This window comes from Schistocerca americana, chromosome 2 (assembly GCF_021461395.2).
Source record: "Schistocerca americana isolate TAMUIC-IGC-003095 chromosome 2, iqSchAmer2.1, whole genome shotgun sequence".
Classification (NCBI taxonomy): Eukaryota; Metazoa; Arthropoda; class Insecta; order Orthoptera; family Acrididae; genus Schistocerca; species Schistocerca americana.
In genome coordinates this window covers 569,291,116-569,315,661 of record NC_060120.1, presented here as the reverse complement: position 1 = coordinate 569,315,661, position 24,546 = coordinate 569,291,116, and the positions used below count along the sequence as shown (strand labels likewise).

The following is a 24,546-nucleotide window of genomic DNA, read 5'->3' as shown; positions in this document are numbered from 1 at the left end:
CTATTGATCAATTTTCACACTACTTTTCTTCTTCTGTCATACGTTTTTCCCCTTCTCCGATAATATTCCGTTGCAGTCTGACGTCATTCTGATCAGTGGTGTTATTTCTACAGCGTTTTGAAAGTTTAACTTTAATTACAATCAGCCTGAATAATCAGATGAGGGAAAATTATGAACATGCTCTTTCTGGAAATTTGGTAGCAGTCTTTTCCCAAGTTCAAAAAATGGTTCAAATGGCTCTGTGCACTATGGGACTTAACATCTGAGGTCATCAGTCCCCTAGAACTTAGAACTACTTAAACCTAACTAACGTAAGGACATCACACACATCCATGCCCGAGGCAGGATTCGAACCTGCGACCGTAGCAGTCGCGTGGTTCCGGACTGGAGCGCCTAGAACAGCACGACCACCGCGGCCGGCCCTAAGTTCAATCCGAATGGGTGCATTTACCGCTGAAAAATTATCATCCTATTCGACCCACTCACTTGCCCACTCACATTAATGTGACCAACTGTCAAAAGCTTGAATAATGACATTTTGCTTCGCGGATCGCTGCAAGACGTGCAGGAAGAGAGTCAGTGAGGTTCTGGAAGGTACCGGCAAAGATGCGGAGCAATGCCGACTCCAGTGCCGTGGTCAGCTGCACAACTCGTAGTTTCTCGGCTGAGGATCTATGGCAGTAACAGCCTGATCGAGTAGGTCCCACAGATTCTCGATTGGATTTAAATTAGGGTAGTCTGCTTCTCAGGGAGATGTAGAGTCGTCCGATGCTCTTCCAATCACGAACGTACACCATAAGCTGTGATTAACAAAAACAAAACAAAAAATGTTGGTAGAGCACTTGCCCCCGAAAAGTAAAGGTCACGGGTTCTAGCCCCGGTCCAGCGCACAGTTTTAATCTTCCAGAAAGTTTCATATCAGTGCACACTCCGCTGCAGAGAGAAAAATTTACTCTAGAAACACCACCCAGTCTGTGGCTAAGCCTTGTCTCCACAATATCCTTTCTTCCAGGAGTGCCATTGTTGCAGGGTTCGTAGGAGAGCATCTGTGAAGTCTGGAAGGCAGGAGACGAGGTACTGGCAGATATTAAGCTGTGAGGGGGGATTATGGGTCGGGCTTGGGTAGCTCAGTCGGTAGAGCACTTTGCCCGCGAAAGGCAACGTTCCCGAGTTCGAGTCTCGGTCCGCACACAGTTTTAATCTGTCCGGCAGTTTCATATCAACGCACACTCCGCTGCAGAGTGAAAATTTCATTCTCAGAATAGTCTCCAGTCTCCATTCGGCCATCCTGATTTACGTTATCCGCGGTTTTACATTCTTGTCAGACTAGGTCTGTAAGTATTTAAATGCCTGTATATATGAACTATGTTTTTTGTTCTCAAACTATAACCCTATGACATGTCTAACATCCTTTTAAAAGTGATTAGCGAACGAACAGAACTGCTTCTATTACCACTATTGATGGTTTTGTTGTGCTGTGACAGATATAGCATCAGCAGAGAGCATTCCAAAATGATGTCTGACACCGAGTTGCGTATGAAATAGTTATGTGTCATCGAATTCCTCATTGTTAAGCGAAGTACGTCAGCTGAAATCCATCGACGTTTGATGAAGGCGTACGGGGACGACATAGTAGACATTAATAATGTGAGGTGGAGGGTGCAGCGTTTCAGTAGTGGCGAAGAGCATGAACACAAGACACGTCCCAGTTAACTCTGCTCAGAGTCTCAGTCAATTCATCCATGATGATCGGTGGAATACAACATAGGTACAGCTGTAAAACTACTGTAGTCTCCCGTAGAGTACCATAAGTAAGCGAAGACTACGGTAGTTTTCCTAGTGGCTTTGGTCTGTTAAGGTCGTACCTGCGTAACATGTACATTAGAATGTTGCATACGTATAAGGCGTTAGCCCATAACGATCACCTAGTTACGTATTCAATCATTGCCTTACTTGATTTGCCTAAAACCCGGGAATGGTTAACCATCTAGAAAGTGGGTGAGGATATATAAAGGACCGGGTAACCTACAGAACGTTTTTGTTCTCCATTGTTATCCTCCTATCTGTTACTTGAGAGTAAACAGAATCTAGAGCAAAACTGAAGTTTTCAATGTTTAATTCAGGTTCAATTCGAAAATTGTTGATTTATAATCTGAAACAGAGGGTTGTAGTAAAAATAAAGAAAACAATATACACCTATAACATAACGCTAGAAAACGCAGTTTCCTCAACAAAAAGGTAAAATAAAATTTAAAAAAACGCAAAACGAAAATATATCAAACATCGCTTCAGTACTTCGTTGGATTTATATAAAAAATACTTCTGTTACTTGTAAACAACTTCCGAATTTATCAACAATAACAGGTAACTCTTGCATTTGATCGCGATTAAGAACACTGCATTGAGTACAAATATATCATCAACAATTTTATATTTTTTATGCTTTTGCTTGTAGACTGTATTTGCATCAAAAATAATTGCTTTGGTTACATAAAAGCGCACAAGTTACGCGATCAAATAATTTCTATTACTTATGAAATGCAATTTATATTCTTTAAGGATATATCATACACAATGGACTAACAGTAAATGCTGTGCCGTTCTAAATATGTGAAAAACAACCAACCAGACAGACAAAAAAAAAAGGTCGATGGTTCCCAGTTTCTCTCTTACACATTCCTTTACGTTTCCATCCCTACCAGTCATATCAATACTACCGGTAATCGAACCATTTACTACGTCATTTGCGCACTGCACCAAAATTACCGAACCGTGGTTTTCGTAGAGCGCAACTCTAGACACAGGTATCATATGCAGGGTGAGTCACCTAACATTACCGCTGGATATATTTCGTAAACCACATCAAATACTGACGAACCGATTCCACAGACCGAACGTGAGGAGAGGGGCTAGTGTAATGGTTAATACAAACCATAAAAAAATGCACGGAAGTATGTTTTTCAACACAAACCTACGTTTTTTTTAAATGAACCCCGTTAGTTTTGTTAGCACGTCTGAACATATAAACAAATACGTAATCAGTGCCGTTTGTTGCATTGTAAAATGTTAATTACATCCGGAGATATTGTAACCGAAAGTTGACGCTTGAGTACCACTCCTGCGCTCTTCGATCGTGTGTATCGGAGGGCACCGAATTACGTAGGGATCCAAAGGGAACGGTGATGGACCTTAGGTACAGAAGAGACTGGAACAGCACATTACGTCCACATGCTAACACCTTTTTATTGGTCTTTTTCACTGACGCACATGTACATTACCATGAGGGGTGAGGTACACGTACACACGTGGTTTCCGTTTTCAACTACGGAGTGGAATAGGGTGTGTCCCGACATGTCATGCCAATAGATGTTCAATGTGGTGGCCATCATTTGCTGCACACAATTGAAATCTCTGGCGTAATGACTGTCGTACACGCCGCAGTACATCTGGTGTAATGTCGCCGCAGGCTGCCACAATACGTTGTTTCATATCCTCTGGGGTTGTAGGCACATCACGGTACACATTCTCCTTTAACGTACCCCACAGAAAGAATTCCAGAGGTATAAGATCAGGAGAACGGGCTGGCCAATTTATGCGTCCTCCACGTCCTATGAAACGCCCGTCGAACATCCTGTCAAGGGTCAGCCTAGTGTTAATTGCGGAATGTGCATGTGCACCATCGTGCTGGTACCACATACGTCGACGCGTTTCCAGTGGGACACACTCTATTCCACTTCGTAATTGAAAACGGAAACCACGTGTGGACGTGTACCTCACCCCTCATGGTAATGTACATGTGCGTCAGTGAAAAAGACCAATAAAAAGGTGTTATCATGTGGACATAATGTGCTGTTCCAGTCTCTTCTGTACCTAAAGTCCATCACAGTTCCCTTTGGATCCCTACGTAATTCGGTGCTCTCCGATACACACGATCGAACAGCGGAGGAGTGGTACTCAAGCGTCAACTTTAGGTTACAATATCTCCGGATGTAATTAACATTTTACAATGCAACAAACGGCACTGATTACGTATTTGTTTACATGGTCAGATGTGCTAACAAAACTAACGGGGTTCCATTTTAAAAAAACCTAGGTTTGTGTTAAAAAACATTCTTCCGTGTATTTTTTTATGATTTGTATTAACCAATTACACTAGCCCCTCTCCTCACGTTCGGTCTGTGGATTCGATTCGTCTGTATTTGATGTGGTTTACGAAATACATCCAGCGGTAACGTTAGGTGACACCCTGTATACAACTGAATGTCGGCTGCAATGCCTTGGATAAATTCTTGCTCAATCTTGGTTATCGCAAAATGTGTGCGAGATGGACCCCGCATATGTTTACAACAGACCAAAAAAACCTTGCCTGAAAAATTTGTCTGCTGGACCAATATGAGGCTGAAGGCGGCAATTTTCTAAACACCATGAAAGGAGACGTGATATCGCCTCTACGAACAAGAATCCAAAAGTCAGTCCACGGAGTGGTGACGTGCCCATTCCTCAACGAAGAAGAAGATAAAGATTCAGCCATCTGCAGGCAAAGTGATGTTCACTGTCTTATAGGACAGGCCGGTCGTGATTCTTTTGGATGTCTTGGAGCCTAACCAGCTGTCAATTCAGAACGCTATGAGACGACAGTAACTACGCTGACAGCCCGAATTTGTAGTCAGACCAGTGAAGAAAACTTCCCCTTGCAAGACGGTAACGCCACATCCCGCAGCAGTTCTACGACCATGGAACTCTGTAGCCAGAGCCACTATATAGACGTGAACTAGCACTCTCAAGCTCCCATCCCTTTTAGACTGTTAAAATAGATCGTACCAATGTTTTACAGAGTTGTAATATAGCGGCTAGACTCACTTGTTTCAGGTTTCTTCAAGCGCGGCATGCAGGATCTTATCATCGTTGAATGCAATGCACAAAGAGCGGTGGTGACTATGTGTAAAACTGACAGTACGTAGCTGGAATCTTTCTCCATGTAAGTGTGTTATTTTGCTTCCTATATCTGAGGTCATCTCCATGAAAATAAATGGGAGGCGTTAGTTTCGGAACGACCATCGTACCATTTCTAAGGCTTAGGTGCACCTCGATACTACACGCATTGTCTTCGAGCTGAAAAACTGGATCCCTAATACTGTAAGCAATGTTGGCAATCTCACTGGAAGTCTAGATTTAAGTATTTCTGATGGTCAAGGTTTGTATTAGTTACATATGTGAAACCCCGTTCTTTAAGTTAACTTCCCATAATGGAAATTGTTACCATCACTTTATTCGGCTTTCTGTTACTTTAAGCAAGGCTCGCGTTTATACACTCCGATAAGTCAGAATATTATAACTGCCCACCGCCAAATTGGATGCCGCCTGGTGGCGATGGGTGCACGGGACGCGCTAAGGAACGTATACAGGCTGATACACGAAGATACGCAAATATTTTAATATGTTTTTCTACAAGTAAAACGAAAGGAAAGAGTTCTTATAAACATAGGTCCGCAAATGTTTAATTACGGAGTAACGGCAAAAAAAAAAAAAAAAAATGATTTTGTCTGATATTTAGCGACTTCGCTAACATGAAGCCATCGCAAAACTGTATGAGGTTGAAGTAAAGCACGATTTTCATTTATTTTGTTGTTATTGATCTGGCAAATCTAATTAAACATGTCCCAGACTTGTATCTGCAGTAGTTTTCCAGAACATCCAGAGAAGCAAAGATTATTTTACAAATAACTTTGTTTACTTTCGGTTAAGAATGTAGAAATGTTAAGGTCGTTGTTGGCAACGATAGTGAGTTATTTCAGTCGTTTCCTAACCTTGAAACGAGTTAGTTTTCTGTATTGTTCAGTGAAATAACATAATAACAACAGTGTATTTAAGTGAAACCACATACGGTAGTAACTACGTAGTTTGTAGATTATTTATGAAACAGGGATGACTTTCAAACTTATGACAAAGGACCACGTCGATACGGTGTTTATTTATGGCAGCTGTGACGCTAATGCTACCGGCTGGTGATAACGAATTGTTGTTGTTGTTGTGGTCTTCAGTCCTGAGACTGGTTTGATGCAGCTCTCCATGCTACTCTATCCTGTGCAAGCTTCTTCATCTCCCAGTACCTACTGCAACCTACATCCTTCTGAATCTGTTTAGTGTATTCATCTCTCGGTCTCCCTCTACGATTTTTACCCTCCACGATGCCCTCCAATACTAAATTGGTGATCCCTTGATGCCTCAGAACATGTCCTACCAACCGATCCCTTCTTCTAGTCAAGTTGTCCCACAAACTTCTCTTCTCCCCAATCCTATTCAATACCTCCTCATTAGTTACGTGATCTACCCACCTTATCTTCAGCATTCTTCTGTAGCACCACATTTCGAAAGCTTCTATTCTCTTCTTGTCCAAACTAGTTATCGTCCATGTTTCACTTCCATACATGGCTACATTCCATACAAATACTTTCAGAAACGACTTCCTGACACTTAAATCTATACTCGATGTTAACAAATTTCTCTTCTTCAGAAACGATTTCCTTGCCATTGCCAGTCTACATTTTATATCCTCTCTACTTCGACCATCATCAGTTATTTTACTCCCTAAATAGAAAAGCTCCTTTACTACTTTAAGTGTCTCATTTCCTAATCCAATTCCCTCAGCATCACCCGATTTAATTTGACTACATTCCATTATCCTTGTTTTGCTTTTGTTGATGTTCATCTTATATCCTCCTTTCAAGACACTGTCCATTCCGTTCAAGTGCTCTTCCAAGTCCTTTGCTGTCTCTGACAGAATTACAATGTCATCGGCGAACCTCAAAGTTTTTGCTTCTTCTCCATGAATTTTAATACCTACTCCGAATTTTTCTTTTGTTTCCTTTACTGCTTGCTCAGTAAACAGATTGAATAACATCGGGGAGAGGCTACAACCCTGTCTCACTCCTTTCCCAACCACTGCTTCCCTTTCATGCCCCTCGACTCTTATAACTGCCATCTGATTTCTGTACAAATTGTAAATAGCCTTTCGCTCCCTGTATTTTATACCTGCCACGTTCAGAATTTGAAAGAGAGTATTCCAGTTAACATTGTCAAAAGCTTTCTCTAAGTCTACAAATGCTAGAAACGTAGGTTTGCCTTTTCTTAATCTTTCTTCTAAGATAAGTCGTAAGGTTAGTATTGCCTCACGTGTTCCAACATTTCTACGGAATCCAAACTGATCTTCCCCGAGGTCCGCTTCTACCAGTTTTTCCATTCGTCTGTAAAGAATTCGCGTTAGTATTTTGCAGCTGTGACTTATTAAACTGATAATTCGGTAATTTTCACATCTGTCAACACCTGCTTTCTTTGGGATTGGAATTATTATATTCTTCTTGAAGTCTGAGGGTATTTCGCCTGTCTCATACATCTTGCGCACCAGATGGTAGAGTTCTGTCATGACTGGCTCTCCCAAGGCCATCAGTAGTTCTAATGGAATGTTGTCTACTCCCGGGGCCTTGTTTCGACTCAGGTCTTTCAGTGCTCTGTCAAACTCTTCACGCAGTATCTTATCTCCCATTGCGTCTTCATCTACATCCTCTTCCATTTCCATAATATTGTCCTCAAGTACATTGCCCTTGTATAAACCCTCTATATACTCCTTCCACCTTTCTGCCTTCCCTTCTTTGCTTAGAACTGGGTTGCCATCTGAGCTCTTGATATTCATACAAGTGGTTCTCTTCTCTCCAAAGGTCTCTTTAATTTTCCTGTAGGCTGTATCTATCTTACCCCTAGTGAGACAAGCCTCTACATCCTTACATTTGTCCTCTAGCCATCCCTGCTTAGCCATTTTGCACTTCCTGTCGATCTCATTTTTGAGACGTTTGTATTCCTTTTTGCCTGCTTCATTTACTGCATTTTTATATTTTCTCCTTTCATCGTTAGTGGAGTAATTCGAATGTTATGGGAGACTGGTTCTGACACATTCATACAGTTTCAGGTAACGTTATTACCATCATTTTTCCAAAATTAAATTCTCTACAACTTCTGTTGAAAACTTTGTGCAATTGTCTGGAATTTAAAGAGCAAATTGGGTTGAAATGAAATGACACTGAGCAATATGGGAATTAACTTCTGGGGTCATCAGTCCCCTGGACCGTAGCGGTCGCGCGGTTCCAGACTGTAGCAGCAAATTGGCCCAAGTAGTTAATAAATTGAAAATTTTGCGTAATTACTTCTTTGCTTCTGTGGATGTTCTGGAAAACTACTGCAGATACACGTCAGAGACATGTTTGATTAGAATCACCAGATCAGTAACAGCAAAATAAATAGAAATCGTGCTTTATTTTAATCTCGTACAGTTTTGCGATGGCTTCATATTAGTGAAGTTGCTAAATTTCAGGCAAAATCTTTTATTAGCCGCAACTCCGTAACTAAATATTTACAGGCCTATGTTTATATGGACTTTTTTTCTTTAGTCTTACTTGTAGAATAACATATTAAAATATTTGCATACCTTCGTGAATCACCTTGTATAAAATGAGCAGAGACGAGTGTGTCATCATTCTAGCGACGATAATGGCAGCAACTTTGATAATCCACTCACGTAAGCACGTTTGACAAATGGCAGATTGCTAAGGACCCGTGCCTGGGAAGGGGCGTCTCGGAAACAGCGAAGCTGATCAGCTGTTTGGATGCTACTGCCGTGAGCGTGTATGTAAAGCAGTTGAAGCACGGTGAAACAATGAACGGGAGACAAGGTGCTGGATGACCATGGTCCATCACAGAACGTGGAAGGAGGCAGGCGGCGATCTGTGGCAGACCTGACGACAGGCTGTAGTGCTGGCGGAGTGACAAGTGTTTTGGAGCACACCATTCAGCGCACGTCATAGAACATTATCCCCACGTGTTCCATGTCGATTTCAGCGGCCACGGGCTGATCGAGATAGGACCGTCGATCAACGGAAATGGATGAGTCTAATTTTTGCTGCACTAGATCGTTAGTCGTGTTCGAATACGTCGTCATCCAAGGGAGCTCAGGCTGGTGTCGGCAGTATTAAGCTATTGGGGACCTGGGCTTCCGTGGGACCTGTAGTTGAAGTACCACGGCAGCTGTGGACTACGTGAACATTACTGCTGACAACCTGCACCCGTTGATGCTAGATGGTTTCCCCGACGGTGATGGCATCTGCCAGCATGATAAATGTTGGTACACAAGGCCAGAACCGTGCTGCAGTGGTTTGAGGGGCAGGATAGTGAACGACCTTTGATATCTTGGCCGTCAGATACGTCTGATTTGAACAAGATGGAACATATTTGGGATATTTTTGGGTGCCAGATCCACATCCACAACCGAAGGGCTCTTAATTTAGAGAAATCGTGCGAGTTGTTCGTAGACAACAGCTGCTACATACGTCTGGAAACCTACCAAGGACTTATCTAATCAGCACCACACAGAATCGTTGTTGTACTGCGTTCCAGAGGTGGACCAGCACGCCATTAAGCAGGTGATCATGATATTTGCGCTCATTAATACATATGGAAGGTTCTGTGAGAAGACTCCTCGCAAAAGTCACGCTCATTCCTACCTCCACACGGAGTCAGCGGTCGTCATGCTGGCGGCGGGTCTGGATGTGTATGTAGCTAATAGAGCACTCTGCTACCGTGCTATATGGGCAGGCAGACGGAACACCACTAATGGACCGCAGTTACTGTTGGTTTTGGGCCTAAAGCCGTCCTCTCACGGGACCTGGATACGCACGTGGACGAGCAGCTTATGACGTCACAGCGTGGAATTCCACGTTCCACTATACTGCGAAGTGTAAAATGAAGGGTCTGTCATGTCAGATTTTTGCCTCGTGAAGGAGATCGTGGCCAGTGAGATGCCACATAGTTTTTGTGTCACAAGCAGAATTTAGGAGCCGACATATTACATGGTGTTATACTCCGTATTTTGTGGGTTGTTTTGTTAAAGAGTACGTGGTATGAATATGAGCTGTCCGAAAGCATCATCAAATTGAGGATCACTCGAAAACACATCGTTTTACTGTCTATTTGATATAATAAAATGACAGGAAATTACATATCGGCAGTTAAAGGCTTACTGTAATTGATAATGCTGGTGTTATAATGTGTGTGCGATGAAATTATACCATTTCAATTCTGTCGCATAATGATGATCTATCAAGAACGGGTCGTTTGGGTACAATTTGTCATAGTTAAATATCAAAGAATAACCTTTTTAGATGTAGTCTTCACGTAGTGTGTACTATACAGGGTGAATCACCTAAAAATCGCATCGCTGATATTACGGAAGTGGAAAATGCAATTGATGTACGGTCTTCACAGAATGGATTGGTAGCCAGGGGTTCGTATCGTTAGCCAATCAACCGATCCTGATGACACTTAGAAAATGAATTTTTTGTATAAACACACACTTTTTAAATGGAACAATACCTATTGACATGTGTTTCACATTAGCGAAGATGAACGAATGGTCATAGCTCCTCAGGTATGCAATTTAGAGCCAACGTTTATTGGACATTTTTTCTCGCTTTTGTCCACACTACCACCACTGAAAGTTATCAAGCCTACACTCTTCGCAGCACAAGAAGCGGTACATGTATTCAACTGTCAGAGGTATCAGAACGGTTTGCGTTTATAACTTTCGGCCGACCGGTGTGACCGAGCGGTTCTAGGCGCTTCAGTCTGGAACCGCGCGACCGCTATGGTCGCAGGTTCGAATACTGCCTCGGGCATGGATGTGTGTGATGTCCTTAGGTTAGGTTTAAGTAGTTCTAAGTTCTAGGGGACTGATGACCTTAGATGTTAAGTCCCACAGTGCTCAGAGCCATTTGAACCATTTTTATAACTTTCGACTCGTTCGTTTCCGGTACAGGGATCCGTACTTCAAATTAATACATTTGTCTTTCTCATCGTCCTACAAAGTCTGAAACATCATCACGGAATTACCCCGTGTATATGTACATTTAAAGACGCCCGCTCCTGTAGCTTTGACGCTTTGTAGTCTCGTTGGATGACCCGCCAGGGTAGCCGAGAGCGCTGCTTCCTGGACTCGGGTGGGCGCGCAGTCCCCGGTTCAAATCGCCCGGCGGATTAACGATGACGGCCGATGTGCCGGCCAGCCTGGATGTGGTTTTTAGGCGGTTTTCCACATACCGCTAGGTGAATACCGGGCTGGTCCCCATGTTCCGCCTCAGTTACACGGCTCGCAGACATCTGAACACATTCACACTATTCCATGGATTTCACTCGACGCAGACAATTGGGGTACACTAATTCCGTCCTGGGGGGTACGGGATGGAGGCAGGAAGGCCAACCGGCCAGCCCTTAAACATTAACATGCCAAATCCGATTAATGATGGCTGACCCTGCGTAACTGTGGGACAAGGCTCAAGCGATAGATAGATAGATAGATAGTCTCGCTGGATGACGTTTCCGGACATGGGTTCCTATTCAAAATACGATGTACTCACTCTCCTCTACAAGTCGTAGAAGTATGTAACGGGAATTTCCGACCACCCTGTAGTTATATACCGGGTGAATTACCTACAACTTGCACCGCAAATATTGCGGAAATTTAAAGTGCTATTGATGTGCAGTTTTCACAGATTGCATTGCTAGTCAGGGGCTCATGCTGTTAGCCCATCAACAGGGTGTAAAAACACATAGGGAGTGTATTTTTTGTGCAAACATACACCTTTTTCAATGGAACAATTCCTATTGTTAATAACAAACTCCAAGTAGGGTAAATTAGAATGTCAGTGGTGTTTGTTGCAGGATTCTAGTGCGATCGTTTACGAAATATCGTATTTTGAAAAGTTCCCACACCGTCATTTGTACAGTACCTGTGGTAGCACACACTAAAGAACAATACAAGTGCACACACTAGGTATGTGAATTCTGACCAGTAACGAGACTATTGACCAACACAGGTTGTGTTCAAAGAGACCACCGGTAGCGGTAATACACTCTTCCATTCTGGTATGGAACGACTGCTGCACACGTGCTAGCATTTCAGCGTGTTTCAGGTTACACCACAGAAAAAAATCTGCAGGCGTCAAATTCGGGAAACGGGCCGGCCAGGGCACAGGTCCTCTGCGTATAATCAAATGATTTGGAAACAATTCGTGAAGACATGCTGTTGAACTTCGTGCGCTACAGGATCGAGAACCATCATGCTTGTACCATAGCTTCCTCCCAGCCTGCAGAGGAACGTCTTCTAGTATTCATGGAAGTTGGTCTGTCAGGTGGCTGCGATACTTGTGCGCGTTCAATGTTCCGTCTGTGAAAAAACGGACCTGTGACCTGATAGTTCACTGTTCCGCACCACACGTTTATACTCTAAGGACGCTGACGTTCCATCTGTCGAAGCCAGTGGAGATAACCAACAGACCAATAGTGGATGTTTCGGCGGTTTACCTGTCGATGATTTGTAAATGTAGCTTCATCGCTAAACAAGATACATGATACATCTGGAGTATCCTGTCGTAATGCTCATGTACGGTAGTTAACACGATTCTCATAATTGTTTCCACCCAGCTCCTGATGGAGAGGGATGTGATAGGGATGGAGAATGTGTAGGTCACTTGCCTGACTGATGCCACTTACTCGTGCGATCGCAGGGGTGCTAACGTGTGGATCAACTGCAAAAGCAGCAAGAACATGAATGTCCCCCTCTTCTGTCGTTACTGATTGAAGAGGTTGATAAATAATTGATAGACAAGTGCCGAGATGGTTGACGTCTATAGGGATACCTTGCCTTATATACCGTACAAGAACGAACTGCATTCTTCCTAAACTTTCCAAACACTATGAGCATGTCTGCTTTTTCTGCATTGCTAAATCCCATCGTCCACTCTGGACTGTCACACAGTAACTGACTAGCGAGTCGCAGTGCACTCAAGGGACACATAAGCACACTATACGCAGACATAACAACATCGTACCTAGCAATACGCAGGTTGAACGGCACAAACAAGTGTCGGTGTGGGAACTTCGCAAAATAAAATATCTCGCAAACGACTTACACTCGAATCCTGCAGCAGGTCACTGACATTCTAATTTACCCTACCTTTAGTTTGTTAATAACAGTAGGAATTGTTCCATTTAAAAAGGTGTATGTTTGCACAAAAAATACCTGTTGATAGGCTAACAGTATGAGCCCCTGACTAGCAATGCAATCTGTGAAAACTGCACATCAACAGCACTTTAAATTTCCGCAATATTTGCGGTGCAAGTTGTAGGTAATTCAGCCGGTATATAACTACAGGGTGGTCGGAAATTCCCGTTACAGACTTCTAGGACTTGTAGAGGAGAGTGAGTACATCGTATTTTGAATAGGAACCCATGTCCGGTAGCGTCATCCAACGAGACTGTCTATCTATCTATTGCTTGAGCCTTGTCCCACAGTTACGCAGGGTCAGCCATCGTTAATCGGATTTGGCATGTTAATGGTTAAGGGGTGGCCAGATGCCCTTCCTGCCGCCATCCCATACCCCCTGGGACGGAATTAGTGTACCCCAACTCTCTGCATCTAGTGTAATCCATGGAATAGTGTAAATGTGTTCAAATGTCTGCGAGCCGTGTAACTGAGACGGAACATGGGGACCAGCCCGGTATTCACCTAGCGGTATGTGGAAAACCGCCTAAAAACCGCATCCAGGCTGGCCGGCACATCGACCGTCGTCGTTAATCCGCCGGGCGGATTCGACCCGGGGCCGGCGCGCCTACCCGAGTCCAGGAAGCAGCGCGTTAGCGCTCTCGGCTACCCTTGCGGGGCAGCCAACGAGACTACAGAGCGTCAAAGTTACAGGCGCGGGCGTCTGTAACTCTACGTATACACGGGGTGATTCCGTGATGATGTTTCAGACTTTCTAGGATGATGGAGAAAGATGAATGTATTAATTTGAAGTAAGGATCCCTCTACTGGAAACGAACGAGTCGAAAGTTATAAACTAAAACCGTTCTGATACCTCTGACAGTTGAATACATGTACCGGTTCTTGTGTTCCGAAGAGTGTAGGCTTAGTAACTTTCAGTGGTGGTAGTGTGGGCAAAACGAGAAAAAATGTCCAATAAACGTGGGCTCTAAATTGCATACCTGAGGAGCTATGACCATTCGTTCATCTTCGCTAATGTGAAACACATCTCCTCTACTGAGCAAGTGTTCGTAGCTGTTAAGGTACGCACTTTAGAGCCCACATTTATTGGACATTTTTTCTCGCTTTTGTGCACAGTACCACCACTGAAAGTTAAGAACCCTACACTCTTCGCAACACAAGAACTCGTACATGTATTCAACTGTCAGAAGTATCAGAACGGTTTTCGTTTATAACTTTCGACTCGTTCGTTTCCGTTAGAGGGATCCTTACTTCAAATTAATACATGTATCGTTCTCCATCATCCTAGAAAGTCTGTAACATCATCACGGAATCACCCCGTGTATACGTACATTTACAGACGCCCGCGCCTGTAACTTTGACGCTCTGTAGTCTCGTTGGATGACGTTTCCGGACATGGGTTCCTATTCAAAATACGATGTGCTCACTCCCCTCTACAAGTCCTAGAAGTCTGTAACGGCGATTTCCGACCATCCTGTATGGCTTGGTTTTATGGACTGCCTTATGTTTTTTATCTTGGAGGTAAATATCGTTTTCCAAAATGGTCAGGAGCTTCGAAAAAGTCTCCTTTTCCATTCTAATGAAACTACGAAACAGATTCGTATCTCGAAATCGCCGCGATCAAAAACGTTACTACAGAGTGACGGCAGTCGATACACATCGATATTATGCTTGCGTAAACTGTCATGAGACACTATGCCTTTAGCTACAATGTCAAACCGAAAATGAGACGGAGATTCGGTTGAGATAACGAATAACTTTTACTTGATGTATCTCAGATAGTTGTACAGCATTACGTTGTGTTTCTCTCCCAGGAATTCGCCATCCAGCCAGCGACGAGTCCAGAATCTTCTTTGCGATTTTCTACGGCCTTCTTCGAGAGTTGCGAATAGAGTTAGCGCAACTATTTTACGCGCGTCCATTTTCGTAAAGAAAATGTGTGATCTGCTCGCCAGATGTAGCCGGGAATTGCTGCTGGATAGCGCTGTGGTCGCAAATCACGATGATTGTGTTGTGTTCCGTGAGATGTGACAGGTCGTTTCAGAGCGTGCAGATACCACGATGGACGTCACGTCTGGCGTGATTCGCGACGAGAAACACTTCCAGTGTGAAGACTGCTTTTGTTAGTTGTACCGAAATATTTTTTGCTAAGGGGGTAGGATGTCAAACGGGCCGACTTGGAGCAGGAGAGGCACCACAGGACATTTTAATTTCCACTGTCTATACTTTTACAAATAAATTCATAAAACTTTGTCAGCATGACCAGGAAGGATTCAGGATTCACACTCATAGCAGTGGAAGTTCAAAAACATAACAAAATAATTTTTTTTACTTGTGAAATTTCATCATTCTTTCCGCTTACTATTGGCTGCATTTGTTGCTATAGGTACATTTTTCTTCACAAGTAAGAGAGACTCTCTGATGAATTTTGCACAGCATACAAACCATACTTACAGGTGTATGAAACTCTAGAATCTATTTAATTTATAAAAAAAATGAATGAGCTGTTACGTTTTAAACTTTATGTTTAGAAAAAAATCAAATTTTGTAGTTAATTATCTCAATTTTTACCACAGTTTTTAATAGATTTGGAAAATTCTAGAGTTCATACACCTGTAAGTATGGTTTTATGCTGTGCAAAATTCATCAAAGAGTCTCTCTTACTTGTGAAGAAAAATGTACCTATAGCAACAAGTGAAAAAATGATGAAATTTCATATCTAAAAAAAATTATTTTGTTATGTTTTTGTACTTCCATTGATATGAGTGTGAATCCTGAATCCTTCCTGGTCATGCTGACAAAGTTTTATGAATTTATTTGTAAAAGTATAGACAGTAGAAAATAAAATGTCCCGTGGTGCCTCTCCTGCTCCAAGTCGGCCCGTTTGACGTCCTACCCCCCTTAATGTAAGATTTTCAGACGGTGCGATGGACAGTGCACTGGTGACGGGTGGCGTGTGTGCTTCCGTGTGTGCCAACAGAGCCGAGCGCGCAGTGGCGGTGCACGCGCTGCGAGTTCTGCACGCGCGGCGAGGCGGTGCGGCGCGTGCTGCAGCTGATCTCGAACGAGCTGCAGATGGTGGAGGCGGGCGACAGCGTGGAGGCGCGCGAGACGCTGTTCCGCAAGTACCGCAGCGTGCTGCACCCGCGCCACGCCTACATGTCGCAGATGCGCCACTCGCTGTGCCAGCTGTACGGCCGCGTCGACGACTACCTGCTCGACGACCTGCCCGACGTGCTGCTCGAGCGCAAGGTCGACCTCTGCCGCGACCTGCTCGCCGTCGCTGACGTCGTCGAGCCGGGCCTCTCGCGCCTCAGAGGTAGGCGCAAACGGACACTTCCCTGATGCACTGATTAGCTTACTTAACCCTCTGAGTTCCAACAACATGAAAAAAACACTGATTGAAAAAAAATCACAACACCAAAAAATAATTAATGTTGGGTAATGAAATTTTGTAGGTAATGAAATTTTGAGTAGGTATCAAAATGCATGGAGAAGAAATAAAGACTTTGAGATTCGTCGATGACATTGTAATTCTATCAGAGACAGCAAAGGACTTGGAAGAGCAGTTGAACGGAATGGACAGTGTCTTGAAAGGAGGGTATAAGATGAACATCAACAAAAGCAAAACGAGGATAATGGAATGTAGTCGAATTAAATCGGGTGATGTTGCGGGAATTAGATCAGAAAACGAGACACTTAAAGTAGTAAAGGAGTTCTGCTATTTGGGAAGCAAAATAACTGATGATGGTCGAAGTAGAGAGGATATAAAATGTAGACTGGCAATAGCAAGGAAAGCGTTTCTGACGAAGAGGAATTTGTTAACATCGGGTATAGATTTAAGTGTCAGGAAGTCGTTTCTGAAAGTATTTGTATGGAGTGTAGCCATGTATGGAAGTGAAACGTGGACGATAAATAGTTTAGACAAGAAGAGAATAGAAGCTTTCGAAATGTGGTGCTACAGAAGAATCCTGAAGATTAGATGGGTAGATCACATAACTAATGAGGAGGTATTGAATAGAATTGGGGAGAAGAGGAGCTTGTGGCACAACTTGACTAGAAGAAGGGATCGGTTGGTAGGACATGTTCTGAGACATCGAGGGATCACCAGTTTAGTACAGGTAGGCAGCGTGGAGGGTAAAAATCGAAGAGGGAGACCAAGAGATGAATACACTAAGCAGATTCAGAAGGATGTAGGCTGCAGTAGGTACTGGGAGATGAGGAAAGCCGGTCGTGGTGGCCGTGCGGTTCTAAGCGCTGCAGTCCGGAACCGCGGGACTGCTACGGTCGCAGGTTCGAATCCTGCCTCGGGCATGGATGTGTGTGATGTCCTTAAGTTAGTTAGGTTTAAGTAGTTCTAAGTTCTAGGGGACTGATGACCTAAGATGTTAAGTCCCATAGTGCTCAGAGCCATTTGAACCATTTTTAGATGAGGAAGCTTGCACAGGATACAGTAGCATGGAGAGCTGCATCAAAGCAGTCTCCGGACTGAAGACCACAACAACACCAACAACAATGAAATTTTGGTAATACGTTTGTCTAGTAGCATTGCAAGATCACAGATTAATGTATTGCGAGATAAGCCATTGCAAATGTGAAATAACCTGTGTAACTGCAGAATGTTGAATGCAAGCACGCAAATGGCGTTGTGTTGTCCATGTGGCGAATATCAGTTTGTGGGGTGGAATTCCATGTCTGTATCACTTGGTCGGTCAATATAAGAACGGTTAATGCAGTCTGTGTTTGACGCTGGAGTTGTCGGCCGATGATGTCCCATATGTGCTTCACTGGAGACAGATCTGGTGAGCGAGTAGACCAAGCAAACATGTCCACTACCTGTAGAGCAAGCTGGGTTACAACAGCGGTATGTGGGCGAACGTTATCCTGTTGGAGAACGATACGTAGAATGCTGTTCATGAATGGCAGCACAACAGGTCGAATCACCAGACTTCGTACAAATTTGTAGTCAGAGTGCTTGCGATAACCACGAGAGTGCTCCTGCTGTTATATGATATCACATCCCCGAAAATAACCCGAGATGTAGATCCAGTGTGTGCAGCGTGAAGACAGGTTGGTTGTAAGCTCCCAACCTGTCTCCTTCTAACCAACATGCAGCCATCACTGCCACGGAGGCAGAATCAGCTTTCATCAGAAAACACAACAGACCTCCACCCTGTCCTCCACTGAACTCTCGCTCGACACCACCTGTGTCGCAAATGGCGGCGGTTTGGGGTCAGTGTAATGTGCAGTACAGGGTATCTGGCTCGGAGCTGTCCTTGAAGTAACCGATTTGTAACAGTTCGTTGTGTCACTGTACCACCAACTGCTGATCAGAATGTCGCCGCAGATGTACTACGATGCACCAGCGCCATACACCGAACACCATGGTTTTCCCTCTCGGTAGAGCCACGTGGCCGTCCGGAGTCCGGACTTCTTGCGACCGTACGCTCTCGATACCCCCGCTGCCATCAATGGTGTACAATGGCTACATTCGTGCCAAATGTGTCTGCAGTATCGCAGAAGGAATACCCAGCTTCTCATAGCCCCATTACACAACGTCGTTCAAACTCAGGGGCGGTGTTGATAATTGTGTCTTTGTCGTCGTAAAGGCACCACTGACCAATATCAGCTCACAGCGTGCAATCTCAAAGGCAGCTAACGCTCACGACCGTTATAGCGTCTATTTAAGGCAAATCTGATTTGCTTCCTCATAGAGGCTCTACTAGCGCCACTCTTATGTGACTAGTGCGAGATTTGAATAGATAGCACATTTCAGATGTATAAACACGGTTACCAACTTTCGATGTCCCACAACTGTTTCTTGGTGCTGCGATTTTCTTCTGTCAGTGTATTACTTTAAAAATTTTTCACAAAACTAATCTTTCTTATCATAGTAAGCAACGATAAAAGAAGAAACTGGCAAAAAGTAAAAAATCAAATATTTTAAGGAGATGGTTTCACTTTGGAACCAACGGAAGATACAGTTTTCAGCATCTTATTTTTTCTGTGTGAAAGCAAATTCCGCATTCTTCATAAACTCGATCCATCTCGAAGCTACAATGAACTCATAAGGCCTAAGATAAAGTATGGTCCTAAATATCAAGCAAAAATGGGCCTAAACTGTAATAAATTTGTATCAAAAGTAAAGACTGCCTCAGTGGCTTCAAAAAGCAGTAGTACAAACTCAGATTTACGTTACGGTAAGTTTAGACATGCTTACTTTTGCTGACAGTGGCCTCCTCTATATGATCACAAAAAAGTCACTATCTTCTATAATCATGTAGCACAGTCTCCGCGACAACTGCTGCTTTGATCGCTGTAAGTGAGGCCTAAATGAACTACATTCGTAGAAATACCTCAGTGCATAACTAGAGGTCATTATCTTGCAATAGGATCGGTGGTTTCACTCGGAAGGCTCTGGTATTTCAAACTAAAAATTAATAAATTAGTGATTTGAGGCAGAACCCACTGGTACTCAAAGGGTTAAAAGTCACCCAGTGTTCAGCAATCATTGTTTTTTTGTTAGTAAAATGCATTTTTTTGTTTTTGTCTTATTACTGCTCAACAGATTTTAAGCTATGCAGGAATGAGAACAATCAGTTCATACATTTTCATCATGCTGGGTACCTCAGTAGTAAATTTGTTCAAGGATATTGTAATGGTTTCCCTCTTGCTGTTGCTTGATTAACAATTTATTTCTTTGTTACCTTTCGCACCATTGGCTAATTGCCGGCCGCGGTGGTCTAGCGGTTCTAGGCGCGCAGTCCGGAACCGCGCGACTGCTACGGTCGCAGGTTCGAATCCTGCCTCGGGCATGGATGTGTGTGATGTCCTTAGGTTAGTTAGGTTTAAGTAGTTCTAAGTTCTAGGGGACTGATGACGACAGTAGTTAAGTCCCATAGTGCTCAGAGCCATTTGAACCACCCATTGGCTAATTTCGGTCTTATAGGCCAATAAGTGGCGTCTACAAATGAGCAGATCACAAATACAGCAAATTTAGGCTTGACTTGTTAACAGACCTATTTTTAAATAGAGCAGCCTAAAATGTGCGCTTACAGGTGCCGACAGGATGTCGTAATATATTCAGCTATTAACGGTGGACATGACAATAACGTGCAAGGGTCAGTTTTGAAACAGAATGTTTGTTGAATACATTGATCGTCACTGTTCAATCCATTGGCACGATCCCAGGCACTGTATGTGCTCACATTTGTGGTTACGGATGTGCTATCAGTTCTGTCCGCGCGGGAAGTTAATAGAGGAAAAAATACAGCATTCTACGTGGGTCTGTAAATAAATTGATACATGTGTCAGTAGTGGAGCCCCCTCTCAGATGAATCAGATGTGGTTAAGCGCAAATACGTGGCCACCTACTGCAGTTCTACCAGCTGGATGAACTTTTCACACCAGAAGATCTCAGTTTTCTGCGAAGCTTGTTTCAATGGACATAGAAAATAAATAAACCCTTACAGCTTAGAACCGAAGAAAGTGTTGACAGTGTTTAAGGCAATGGAATCATAATCGAGAGCAGTGAAGCGTAAATCCCTGTCCATCTATCCTAATGTAGACATCCCGTAAAATCCAGTCAGTCTTGGGTGGTTCCATCATATACTCATAGCCAGTTTACTTTTTCTTCCTTTCAATTCGTGTCAATGCTCTATTATCGGTCTCCGTAATCGTGATCGTTATGCGTGAGTAGTGGCAGTCGATACGTAAGCAGATGGGCCGAATGCAAAGGAGTATACATTTTCACGATTATTAATTCGCCTGGGATACTCTCTTTCAAATTCTGAAGGTCGCAGGGGTAAAATGCAGGGAGCGAAAGGCTATTTATAATTTGTACAGAAACCAGATGGCAGTTATAAGAGTTGAGGGGCATGAAAGGGAAGCAGTGGTTGGGAAGGGAGTGAGACACGGTTGCAGACTACGCCCGATGTTACTCAATCATCCGTAGTTCACAGTATATCATGCGAGAAAAGGCCAAGCTGAGCTTCTCACGAGCGATGGTTTCGAAAACTGTGCTAATTAGTGGACATAAAGTTTTCCTGCTCAAGGAGATTTATTACATTCGTACTCAGAATATGGTCTAGAATTCTGCAGCAAACCGATGTTGGGGATATTGGTCTGTAATTTTGTGAGTCCTTTCTGTTACCCTATCATACAGGGTGTAAATTTTAAGTTGACAAACCAGAAGAACTCGAAAAATAAGCATCACACGAAAAAATGTGTAGAATCCAAAGTTGATTACTTTCGAGGGGGATATCTGCTGGTGGTAAAATTAGCCCACCACCCCAGCCCCATGGGGATGGGGTGGAGGCCAACTTTAAAATTTAAAATAAAAACACTCCGCCTTCAGGCCACGAGTGGCCTACCGGGACCATCCGACCACCGTGCCATCCTCAGCTGAGGATGCGGATAGGAGGGGCGTGGGGTCAGCACACCGCTCGTCCGGTCGTTATGATGGTATTCTTTACCGAAGCCGCTACTATTCGGTCGAGTAGCTCCTTAATTGGCATCAAGAGGCTGAGTGCACCCCGAAAAATGGCAACAGCACATTGCGGCCTGGATGGTCACCTATCCAAGTGCCGTCCACGCCCGTCAGCACTTAACTTCGGTGATCTCACGGGAACCTGTGTATCCACTGCGGCAAGGCTGTTGCAAAAATTTCAAATAGGAACCTCCAATTTTTATTGCAGAAACAGATTCTATGTAAAAAACTACGTACATTTTGTCTTAAGCATTTGTTTTGCTTCTTGGTAGTTGGCGCTGTAATTCAAGAAAATCAAATGGTTCAAATGGCTCTGAGCACTATGGGACTCAACTTCTGAGGTCATCAGTCCCCTAGAACCTAGAACTACTTAAACCTAACTAACCTAAGGACATCACACACATCCACGCCCGAGGCAGGATTCGAACCTGCGACCGTAGCGGTCTCGCGGTTCCAGACTGTAGCGCCTAGAACCGCACTGACACTCCGGCCGGCTTCAAGAAAATCCATTTTCTCATTTTTGCGTGGAAAATGGTTACGGATAGGTAAAAAATACTTATTTACTTCGTAAATTTTGGTTCTCTAAAACTAAAACTCTCCCTCTTAATTAGCTAGTCAGATGATTTGTTTGATAATGAAAATTGTGTGGCCTCATGACCACGGAACAAACAAAATTTATCCGAATCTGCGGAAAAAATTAATATTTGGGTCAACATTTGTAAAACTGTAATTCCTCTCTCTCAAACTCCACCCTATGGAGAGAGCGGCAGAGTTTTAGTTTTAGTGAATCAAAATTTACGAAGTAAGTAAGTATTTTTTATTTAATCGTAACCATTTTCGACGCAAAAATGAGAACATGGATTTTCTTGAATTACAGGGCCAACAACCAAGAACCAAAACAAATGTTTAAGACAAAATGTACGTAGTTTTAAGTGTAGAATCTGATTCTGCAATAAAAAATGAGGGTTCTCATTTGAAATTTTAAAGTTACCTCCTGCCCCACCCCCAAGGAACCGAGAGAGGTGGCGCAGTGGTTAGCACACTGGACTCGCATTCTGGAGGACGACTGTTCAATCCCGCGTCCGGCCATCCTGATTTAGGTTTTCCGTAATTTCCCTAAATCGCTTCAAGCAAATGCCGGGATGGTTCCTTTGACAGGGCACGGCCGACTTCCTTCCCCATTTTTCCCTAATCCGATGCGACCTATGACATCGCTGTTTGGTCTCTTCCCCCAAAACAACCCAACCCAACCCCCCCATCCGCAAGGGGCTGGGGTGGTGGGCTAATTTTAGCACCAGCAGATGTCCCCCTTGAAAATAATCAACTTTGGATTCTACACATTTTTTCGTGTGAAGCTTATTTTTCGAGTTATTCTGGTTTGTCAACTTAAAATTTACACCCTGTATACAGGACTCACCTGCACTTTATTCCAGTCGCTTGGTGCTTTGCACTGGGCGAGAGATTCAATATCTACAGGATTTTAAGCTGTTAATCTAGCCTCTTTCCAGCTGACTTAAAACTCATGTGGCTGATTGGCAATTGGCGACGTTAATGGAGCCTCAGATACTGAGCACCCTCGGTGTTTGCAGGCGTGGTGCTGTACGAGCTGCACGCGCCGCTGATGTACCTGGCGCGGCACAAGGAGGAGTTCGGTGAGATCGACTCTAAGGAGATGTGCCGGCGCATGGAGGAGGCGGCGGCGTGCCTGTCGGAGGCGGCGGCCATCCTGGCCCTGGAGGACGCGTCCACCAACGAGGCGGCCATGGGCCGCGCCGCCGCCGCCGGCCTGCTGCAGCTGCGCGCCTCGCTCGACCACATGCGCCAGCAGCACGCGCAGCGCCAGTAGCCCAGCTCCTGTCCCCAAGCACTGCGGCTCTGTGTCTACTGGTCACAGTGCTCGCCAAATGACTGGACCACCATAAGAAATGGGATTTTTACTGGTTCTAGCGAGGACACTACAATTGTTCTGTGCACTTCCTTTACACCAAACGCCATATGTTTACGTAATAGTCTAGTTGCATTCACACGTGTTGTAATACTCCCTACCAGTGGCCTTGATGGCAGTTTATCTCTGACAGTCTCTTCTTCGGAACTATTCCCACCTATACCAGTTCCTCGCATGGTGGCATCTGTGTTCCTAGAATTAGCGTCCTTTTACTTCTGTGGTTGCATGTTTCTCTTGTCGTCATGAAAAGCCGTCATCAACCCGAAGATTAGACTGAGTCGTGAGTGCTCTACTAGGCATCGTCCTGACTTCGCAACTTTCGAACTTTGACGTGGCCCAGAACCACAGTGCAGCTTCCCATTTCTGACATCAACTAATGATCGTCAGAAGTGGGAAAAACGATAAGTCCTACAACCTATTGGCGATCTGTAGCTCGGCTATTAGTCACTAAGCGAGCTACCTTGCTCCATAACGTAGCTTAAATCTTGTGGTGTGCGTACTGTAAGACCTTCAGAACACACACCATCAGATTATTTGACTTGTCGCTCTAACGAAGTAGGCGAGTGTCAGCAATATGTCTCGTGGTCTTATCGTGGCGTGTTTATCTTCTGCCGTTAGGTCAGACGATAGAAATGCCACTTCCACACTTAGAGTACCAGATTGACGGTGACCAACTTTAAAGAGAACTTCATTAATTTTCACACACATTTATTAAAATAATAACAAGCATAAAAATTACTTAACTTGGTTCTGGATGCTATTTACTTGACAAAAGTGTCTATACATTTATCCTCATGGCTATTTACAGGAATATGGTAATCTTATTAGGCGCAGACTGAAACTTGACTATAGACGTACAGACAAATGTAGAACTCGTACAGACTGGTACAAACTAATGCAGACTGGTACAGACTGTTGCGGACAAATGCAGACTGACTAATCAGAGGTCTGTACACTCGTTATAATACCTCACGCATTCGTGTATCACTGCGCGAGTGTGATCCGCGA

General features: G+C 43.8%; 1 protein-coding gene across 1 annotated transcript in view; it reads left to right on the top strand.

The window, feature by feature from the left end:
* LOC124595546 (SET domain-containing protein SmydA-8) overlaps positions 1-24,144 on the top strand; it is a 262,407-nt gene extending 238,263 nt beyond the window's left edge. The window contains exons 6-7 of the mRNA XM_047134324.1: positions 16,086-16,424; positions 23,183-24,144. Coding sequence (XP_046990280.1) covers positions 16,086-16,424; positions 23,183-23,439 — 596 coding nt within the window. The 3' untranslated portion in view covers positions 23,440-24,144. The remainder of the gene's footprint in view (positions 1-16,085; positions 16,425-23,182) is intronic.
* Positions 24,145-24,546: the final 402 nt, after the last annotated feature.